The sequence below is a fragment of the Manis javanica genome, chromosome 2 (genome assembly GCF_040802235.1).
Source record: "Manis javanica isolate MJ-LG chromosome 2, MJ_LKY, whole genome shotgun sequence".
Classification (NCBI taxonomy): Eukaryota; Metazoa; Chordata; class Mammalia; order Pholidota; family Manidae; genus Manis; species Manis javanica.
Genome location: NC_133157.1, coordinates 181,059,519 through 181,068,931, shown reverse-complemented (window position 1 = coordinate 181,068,931; position 9,413 = coordinate 181,059,519). Strand labels below are relative to the sequence as shown.

At 38.6% G+C, this 9,413-nt stretch overlaps 1 protein-coding gene across 1 annotated transcript; it reads left to right on the top strand.

Annotated features, from left to right (window-relative positions):
- Window positions 1-1,967: 1,967 nt before the first annotated feature.
- UQCRB (ubiquinol-cytochrome c reductase binding protein) lies at window positions 1,968-6,173 on the top strand. The gene is made up of 4 exons (XM_017657858.3): window positions 1,968-2,082; window positions 3,959-4,030; window positions 5,094-5,260; window positions 5,914-6,173. The coding sequence occupies exons 1-4, from the start codon at window positions 2,064-2,066 to the stop codon at window positions 5,989-5,991; spliced, it is 336 nt and encodes a 111-aa protein (XP_017513347.1). The 5' UTR covers window positions 1,968-2,063; the 3' UTR covers window positions 5,992-6,173.
- Window positions 6,174-9,413: the final 3,240 nt, after the last annotated feature.

The window sequence follows — 9,413 nt, the reverse complement described above, 5'->3', positions numbered from 1 at the left end:
GTGAGATCAATAAACGGTAAACAAGGAAGAAAATACAGCAAGAACACAAAGCATAGAACCACCCTGACTGGCTCCGAACCTCATTTTGCCTTTATTAAACTCATTATCAGGCCGAATAAGCTATCTGTGCTGTATAGTGAACAGACCTCAAATGATTTAAAACCATGGAACTTTTTTTAATCTCATGTCAACGAGACTAAAAAGGTTCTGTTCCACATCTTCAGTAACAGAAATTGATGGAGCCTCCACCATGTCTGGAGTGTAGTCAATGGAAGGGGGAAAGATTGTGGAGAATTGCTTTGAAAATCTCAAGATTTTTCTAGGCCAGAACTTCCCATGGCATGCCTAGTTTTAAGAAGGCAGATAAGTGCAATCCTACCATGTGCCAGGAGATAAGCCAAAAGTAATTTTTCAATCATCACTAATGACTACCAGCAAACTCAGGCTCTCTAGGCTTTATGCTCCTAAGAGCTGGATTTTGTGACTTTCCTGGTTATCTAATCCCTTGACAAGGTCTTCACTTACTGCCTCCACCCTGTAACCAGTAGGGAGAGATTTAAAGTGTAAGGAGGAAGGGAGCAGAATTTACTTCTTGTAAAGCAATATGACACTGTACAAATGTATTGCGTTTTTTCACATCTTTCAGACTTCATATCGGCTACTAGAAGCATCCATTCACCAGTTTTTAGTGCTGCATTCAGGAGAAATGAGAAATTGTGGTGGCACAGAGAAGAAAAAGGGAGAAAGCACCAGAAGTACAATGTAGCTAAGACCACTAAATCTAACCTTTGAATTTACAATGAGATGGAGTTCCATATAGTCCCAGGTTTCAGCTCAAAATCAAAGAAAACAAAAATATGGTGGGTTGGTATGGACTGAATTGTGTCCCTCCAAAATTAATATTGAATACTACATCCTAGTGTGATGGTATTTGATGATGGGACCTTTGGAGATAATTTGGTTTGGATGAGGTAGTAAGGGTGGGGCTCTCTTGATGGAATTAGTGTCATTTTAAGACAGGAGATACAAAAGAATTTGCTCACTGCCCCCCATGTGTGTGATGACACACTGAGAAGGCAACCCTCTACAAGTCACAGAAACGAGCTCAACTGAACCTGGCCATGCCGGCACCTTGATTTTTGCTTCTAGCCTTCCAAACTGAGAAAATAAATTTATTTTTTAAGATGCTCAGTTTGTGGTATTTTGTTATGGCAGCCTGAGCTGACCAACACAGTACCGACAAGTTCACCAGGAACTGAATGAGTTATGGGTCATTCTAACTACTCTAATTGTCTTCTGTCCCCAGATTTTAATGCCTTATACTTAACTTGTTGGGGCTGAGACTTTAAAAGTGTACTTGTGTTTTATTTAAAATTGCATGCAAATCCTGCTATTCATTTTTGACATAACATTTCAAAGTCTTTTTTTTATTAACTTGCCTTCCACTAAAATGGCTTGATACAGATCTTCAACTAGAAAAACTGAAGGCCACACTTTCCTGGATTAGTAGTGTAGTATATGCCCTGTGATGAAGGAATCCCAAAGTTTTATTTCACTTCTCACATTATGGATGATGCATCCGTATTCTTCCTAGCTGTGTGCCCTCAGATAATTTATCCAACCTTTCAAAGCCCCAGTTTCCTCCTCTCTACTATGGGGATAATCATAATACTTACCTTACAGATTTAGAGTTAAATGACAACATGCTTGTAAAACGCTTAGCAGTCTGTTTGGCACAAAGGGCGCAATTAATACTGCTCAAGCTCTCATAGCTCGTCAGTAATAGAACCCAGGCTAAAGACCGGTGGCCTAATCCCTTGCCTACCATTCTTCCTATCACATCACGGGGAATGCTTCTTAAATCCCAGAACACAAAATATCCAGCCTGCTCCACCGGGGCGACCCCTGCGGAGACTAGCAACCGGCAGTTGCGTCGGCCGCCAGAACTGCGCCTGCGCCGGCATCCTCCCTAGCCTCCGGACGTGACGTAAGGTGCTTGCGCACTGGACCCAGGATGTTTTCTGGGACTTACCCAGTAGGTCGTGCGTCCGCCTGGGGTCAAAATGGCAAGCAGGCCTGCTGGTAAGTGGCTGGTTGCTTGCCTGGCGGGTCTCGCCGGTGCTCAACCTTTTACTCTCTCAGCTACTTGCTCCTCTTCCTCGCTCTCTCTGAGTGGCCAGGTTTGCGGCGTAAGAGGAGGTGGCGGCCCCAGCGCCGCCGAGAGGACGCGTTTTCCCTACCGCTTCTCGCCTAGAGGCCTGGGGCGTAGACCTACTGTTGGGTGAAGGTGCCCGCAGTGGCTCGGGCAGCCCTGGTGTACCAGCTCCCCGTGCTCGGCAGTCCTTCCCCTCGGCCTTAGAACAGTTCAAGGGCACAGGGAGATGACTAATGGATGACTTTAAGCCAGAAGGAACTGAGTGCTTACTGTGAGCCAAGCGCTGTCATGTGCATTAGATCCATAAATTCTGCCGGCGCGACGGGAGATAGTATTTTTTCTTTTACGCTCGTAAGGTAACTGAAGCAGAGTGACCGGAGGAAATAGGATTGGAAACCTCCTTCCCCACCCGTCGCTTCTGAAACTGGGATTTAAAGGCAGCTAAAAAAGGGTTTCAGCGGTTTCACATTAACCTTGGCTTCTCTGGAACGTCACCTTGTGCTGTAGATTTGGAGAAATTTGTATTTTTGTAGGCATTAGAACAAACATTTGTTATTGGATAGAACAGAATAAAGAAATTGACTGAATATTTAAAACAAAGTAGACATCAAGGCACTTCCTTTTCCCCCTGCACGCCTTTTTTTTTCGTTTTTCTTTTGCCAATCTCCGCTCTCCGGCGGTACAAATTTTACTGGCTTTTTAAAAATACTGTCGCCTTTCACCCCTCTCCCAGCAGTTGTAAAGTTATTAAAAAAGATCAGATTGCTGGGGTGGGGTTGGAGGCATTAAAATTTGACAGATACTGAAGACCCTCTGTTTCTGTGCTGTGCTTGGGAACTAGATAGACCTGGCCTCATCCCTACCGCTGCTGGCTCTGATCTTGGATAGGCTAACTTCTGTAAGCCTTGTATCTCTTCTGCACGAATAGGCGTGTTGTAAACAAACCGAGGTAATGTGGGTGAAGCAAATAGGATAGTGCCTGGCGGCAATAATTGTTCAGTGAATATTAATCATTATCGCAACCCTGATAAATAGATTTACACATTATTTGTCTTTTACAAGTATGTTTGTAATTGACTCTTTGGTACTTGCTTTTCTAAAAACAATTGTGCCTGGTGCTAAAGTTAGAAGATTTACCAAAACTCTGTCATTGTGATGTACTAAGGAGTAGGAAAGTTAGCAGCTTGCAAGGAAGAAAATGGGCTTCTTTTGCTATATTAATTTTAAATGATTGATTAATGGATACATACAGTTTTAAAGAGGGTAGCTGTGTGAAATAAAGGCACTATAGGATAGGAATTTTGGAAGATGAAGGTCATTTAGATCTGCCAGCCTATCCTGAAATACCTTCTTTACCTATAGCTCCCAACTTCCTTGAAAAGAAGAGTTTACATTACCTATTATCTATTTCTGAAACTACAAATGCTGGAAAAGCTCTGAATTCCTTTCCCATACCCCACCCCTTCAATTCTGATGGTAGCAGGGGAACATAAAGGATGGATTCTTGATTTTGAGAGACTGGAGTGGCAGTAATTGTACCTATAGATCTTTTGTAAGTTAGGTGTTTTGAGTTTACCCTTATTTCCCATGACTTGCTTCCCAATTTTTTACCTGCAGTTACTCTGGCTCATAGATAAAATAACCAACTTTTATTTTTTATCTACAGTATATAGAGTCTGTGCTTTTAAAAGGAAATTCCTGTTTATGTTTTCTAATGTAACTGTAAGAGTATTGGTTACTTGCCTGTCAATGTGTTCATGTGGTATAAGTGAATTGTAGCAACTAACAGTGTGACATTGTCAGTTTCAGCATCAGGCCGGTGGCTAGAGGGTATTCGAAAGTGGTACTACAATGCTGCCGGGTTCAATAAGCTAGGTGAGTATCTGTGCTTTCTTCCTTTGTTTTTTTTCTTTTTTTGCTGCTTCTCAGAAGTATTTTTGCAAAAGTTCTTGTGGTTCTGAAAAATCCCTTTAACTAATTGTGCCTGTGCACATTAGAAAATTTTTTAATTAGGTCACATTTTATTGTTATGTTAAATCCATTTTCTTTTTAATATTTTAAGAAGAGAGGGATGAAATTGTCTCAAATGCTTAAGGTAGAAATAATTTTTGCTCTTGAAATATGGTAGCAGTACATTTTCCTTATTATACATTCCCTCTCCTAACTCTTCCACTTAATCATTTATGCACGTTGAAAGTAGAGATTTTTCAAAGGTTAAAAATGTGCGACATCTAATAATTCACTACCACAATATAAGTTGGTCACAGGGAAGGTAGTACAGCATGGAGAATATAGTCAGTAATATTGTAACATCTTTGTACATTGATAAATAGTAATTGCAGTAGAGGAGGTAAGGGTTTGATAATGTGGGTAACTGTTGAACCACTGTGTTGTACATTTGAAATGAACATAAGATTGTATATCAATGATACTTCCATAAAAAAAGTATGACTTCTTTACAATCATCTGATTCTTGAACTTTCTTAGACTTTATAATTTGTCATGAACTTTATCTTTTGTTATTGAAGCTTAATGGAAGTATCATTAAGTATTACTGGTTCCTTAGTACACTGTCATCTTAAGATTCTTTAATACCTTGATTCAGATTTAAAGTGGAAAGGGGAAGAAAATAAAGATGTAGTTTATTGATGTATGTTTAAAAACAAGGTAGACATTTTAAATATTTTAAAAAGTGTTGCAGGTAAAATGTGTTTTGGGGCAGTGGATTTTAAAAGGTTCATATATTGTCTCTATAGTACCATTTAAGAAATAATCTGTTAACCCATTATTAATGTATGAAATGCATTGAATTACCTACCATCATACCTGATTTGATATTTTACCTGTCTTAAGTTATAAGTCAAAGATTTTTACTCATTAAAAATAAAATCCTGCTTTTTGAGATGAATATTCAGTCTAACTCTGTTTTCTATCATAGGGTTAATGAGAGATGATACAATATATGAGGATGATGATGTGAAAGAAGCCATAAGGCGGCTTCCTGAGAACCTTTACAATGACAGGATGTTCCGCATTAAAAGAGCACTGGACCTTTCCATGAGGCAGCAAATCCTGCCTAAAGAGCAGTGGACAAAATATGAGGAGGTAGCACACAGCTTTTTTGTATCTAACAGTGTTGTCCATGAAGGATTGAGTATTAGAAACAGAAGAAAAACATTCATTTGTTTAGTAATTTAGTTCTTCAAGTTGTATCAAATATCCTTATGACAGTCCAGTGAAATGAATAGAGCAAATATTAGCTCCATTTTAGACATAAACACATTGAGGCTTAGAGTTGAAATGACTGCTCCAAAATCTATAAACAAGTCTCTAATACAGAGATCCAGGTGTAGAATCCTGGTCTTCTGTCTCCCAGGCCATTGTTGTTCTCCCTGTACACTCTGTTTCCTGCTCAGATGAAAATATATTGGAATTCGTGTGAGCTCATGTGAGTGACCTTCTAGCTTCTAGGAAGGACTCTGAGGTAAACCCTCACCCCTTGAACCACATTGAAATTAGGCAAAAGCTTGAAGACTTTTCATTTTTTCCTCTTTGGCAGACTTTCATAAACTCTCAGAGCAACTTATTACAATATCTTTGTGGTTTTTTACATCTTAGAAAAGTCAACAATTCTTAATCTGCTTAACTTGGAAATAATTAATTTTGATAGATTTTTGTTGTTCTTTAAGACCTATTATTCTGGGAAATACCAGTATGTGATGGTGACATGTAATGTTTTTATTTTATTCATTCTTTAGGATAAATTCTACCTTGAACCTTATTTGAAAGAGGTTATTCGGGAAAGAAAAGAGAGAGAAGAATGGGAAAAGAAATAATCGTAGTTGAAATCTGGTTGCAGCTGTCCTCAAAGTATTTTTATGAAGTTGGTTAAATGTGAAATGTACAGATTTAGAACTATTCAGGCTACAAGTGTATTAAGTTCAAACAAATGTCCATTGTAATTATTGGAATTTCTGAATTCTGAACCTTATTCTGAATAAAAACTGAGTTTAACTTATCTGTTAAAATTCATTCCCGGTTTCTAAGATATTTTTTACTGTTTAACTGCTTCCTAACATTCAGGCCATTTTAATCAGTTTTCCTCACTGATTGGATAACTTGTTAATTTACTAAAGGATATAACATTCTTCCAGGTAGAATAGTTGCCTTTATATTGCCTCTGTAGATTAAAAAGATACTTAGAAGCCCCCTCAGGACCTAAATTGCTGGGATGGAATGGAGCAAGAAACAAGTGCCAATATTTTACCTGAAACAAACAGCACTCCAATAGACTGGTTTTCAGACTTCAAAAGTTACCAGATGGGAGGAGAGAGGATTCACCCACTAGTTTCCCCAGATTGGGAAACAGCTTTCTTTAACCATTGCTTTCCAAATGTAAATGATTTTACATCCTATCGTTTTTTAAAAATTATGCAGCCCCAATATGGGTCTGTATAAGTTACGTATGTGTGTGCTCCTGTGATAATGTGAATCAGAAAACAAAAAATTGGCATTAGAAAAACAGGCAAAGATATAAAGGTAAGTTATACTTTTCCTCCATATACCAGTGAGTTTTCCACTTTGGAAAGTATATTATAAGGGTTAGATACTGATCATAGATAAGAGTTTAAGGTTATAGGCTACTTTTTAAAATATAAATTAGAACCATGTAGTAATGTCATCATTCCACCCCTTAAATTCTAAAATGCTGTAGTGGAAGTGAGTGTGGAACAGCAGCATGTAGGGAAGCAATGGGTAGAACATGCGGCCTGTGTGGTGGTCCACAAGCCACTGCTGTGTGTAAAGGGAATGTCTGACTGGGCTCTTAACCTGGGGAAAACCAGTCTGAAAATAAGTCTTGCGTTTTATTTTACATTTCCTAAAAAAAAGTATGTTGGATACATTTTTTCCATAAAATGAGTTATATTTGACAACATAACCATGAGTGTCTTTAAACTTTTTGCTAAAGTATTAAAACCCTTGTTAAATTCTCTAAGAGCCTCTCTGATTTTCACCTGAAATACCTACCCTGAATCACTCTTGTCAATTTCCTTTTGCTTGGTCCAAATAACGTAGATGCCCATTTGATAATCGGTTGAGTCATGGTGAAAGCAGTTCTCCTTTAACCTACTTAGTATGTTGTAAGATTTGTGATTTGGTTTTCCAATCAATCTGAATTATATTATTGGAACAGTATTGTAGATCACAGAGAAACGGATAAAATATTGGCAGATGCTAGTGTTAAGGGACATTTTAGTGAGGGACTATTTGCATAAAGGCCAGTAGACTAGTAAAGTATTTTTGTGTCACGGTACTTCCCTATCAAACCTAACTAGATAACTAAGATAAACTCAGACAACCAAGAACAATTCAGTGTTTCAGTGCTTCAATTTTCTTTCATAGACCTTTTAAAATAAATTTGAATCTCATACATTGCTGATGGGTATTACATTTGTATAACCTGCCTGGACAATATCTTGGCCATGTCAAGAACTGTAAAATTACTCTTAAATAATTCCAGTAGCAGTATGGGTAAAATTGTAATATTTCCAGAATATCTCTCCTGGCCTTAGTACATCTGCATATTAACAGGCACTCAAGGGTGGAGAGAAGTATGTCTTTAGGGCATTTGCATCATTCCTTAGGGGCGGAAAGAAGTTCATCTCCATATCAGTGGATAATTACCTGGACAACCAAGGATGTGTCTGAACCTGAGAAATTAAGGGGAGGACGACGCTGGCTTGCTTCCGAAACAGAGGAGAGAAATGCCCCTAGACTGCAGTTTGTAGGTGAGGGGGAGGACCAGTTTTGCTTCTGCTGGAGCAGGAAAGAGATGGCCCCAGACTGCAGTTTATAAGCAATAAATGGATTTTAAACTTTATTTCTCCCTTTGACTGATTTTGGTTTTTAGAAGTACTTTGCCCCAGATTTCCTTTCCCTGGACTTACAAGCAGCCATCACTTACTGAGTGATTATTTTACATTAGCACTGTACACTACCATTGATCTCACAACAATGCAGTGAGACAGAAACTAGTACTGCTTCACAAATGAGGAGACCAAAGCTTACAGAGGTCAAGCAACTTGTCCAAGGTTATACAGCCATGAAAAAAGTGTGATGCTGCTTTATGAAAAATGTTTATTGCAGCATTGTCAGTGAGTGAAAAGTTGAGAGAAATGTAAGTTTTCAGTAATAGGACAATGCTAATTGGAAAATAGTTTTAAAGCTGGGAAACTTGTGGTATTAAAGGTAAGTGAAAAAGCTGCACCTAGATAAAACAACATTCCCAACTCCTCATTAAAGAAGGAGTGAAGAAACACCCGAAATGGCAACTGGTTATCTTTTAAGTGTAAGGGTGGTCTTGGATTTTTCCTTCTCCCTGATTGTCAATTTTTTATAATTAGCAATCACTTAAAAAAAAAACTTATTAAAGTATCATTGATGTACAATCTTATGAAGGTTTCACATGAACAACATTGTGGTTACTACATTCACCCATATTATCAAGTCCTCACTATCTGCCCCCACCTCCATTGCAATCACTATCAATGTAGTAAGATGCTATAGAGTCATTACTTGTCTTTTCCGTGCTGTACTGCCTTCCCCCTGACCTGCCTATATGGTGAGTGCTAGTTATAGTGCCCCTTAATCCCCTTCTCCCACCCTCCCATGTCCCTTCCCTTTGGTAACTGCTAGTCCCTTCTTGGATTCTTTGAGTCTGCTGCTATTTTGTTCCTTCAGTTTTGCTTTGTTGTTACACTCCACAATGAGTGAAATCATTTGGTACTTGTCTTTATCACCTGTCTTAATTCACTGAGCATAATACCCTCTAGCTCCATTCATATTGTTGCAAATGGTAAGATTTCTTTTTATGGCTGAATAGTATTCCATTGTGTATATATACCACATCTTTATCCATTCACTTATTGATGGACACTGAGGTTGCTTCCGTATCTTGGCTATTGTAAATAGTGCTGCAATAAACATAGGGTTGCGTAAGTCTTTTCGAATCAGGGATCTTTTCTTTGGGTAAATTCCTAGAAGTGGAATTACTGGTTTTTTGAGGAACCTCCATATTGTTTTCCATAATAAATCGAACTAGTTTACATTCCCACCCACAGTGTAGGAAGGTTCCCCTTTCTCCCCATCCTCGCCAGCATTTGTTGTAGCTATCACTTTTATAATAGAAAAAACGATAGCAGATTCTTGTGTTCTCAGTGCAAGTGCCCTGGCCTTGTGTGATCCCCATGCTGCTGTG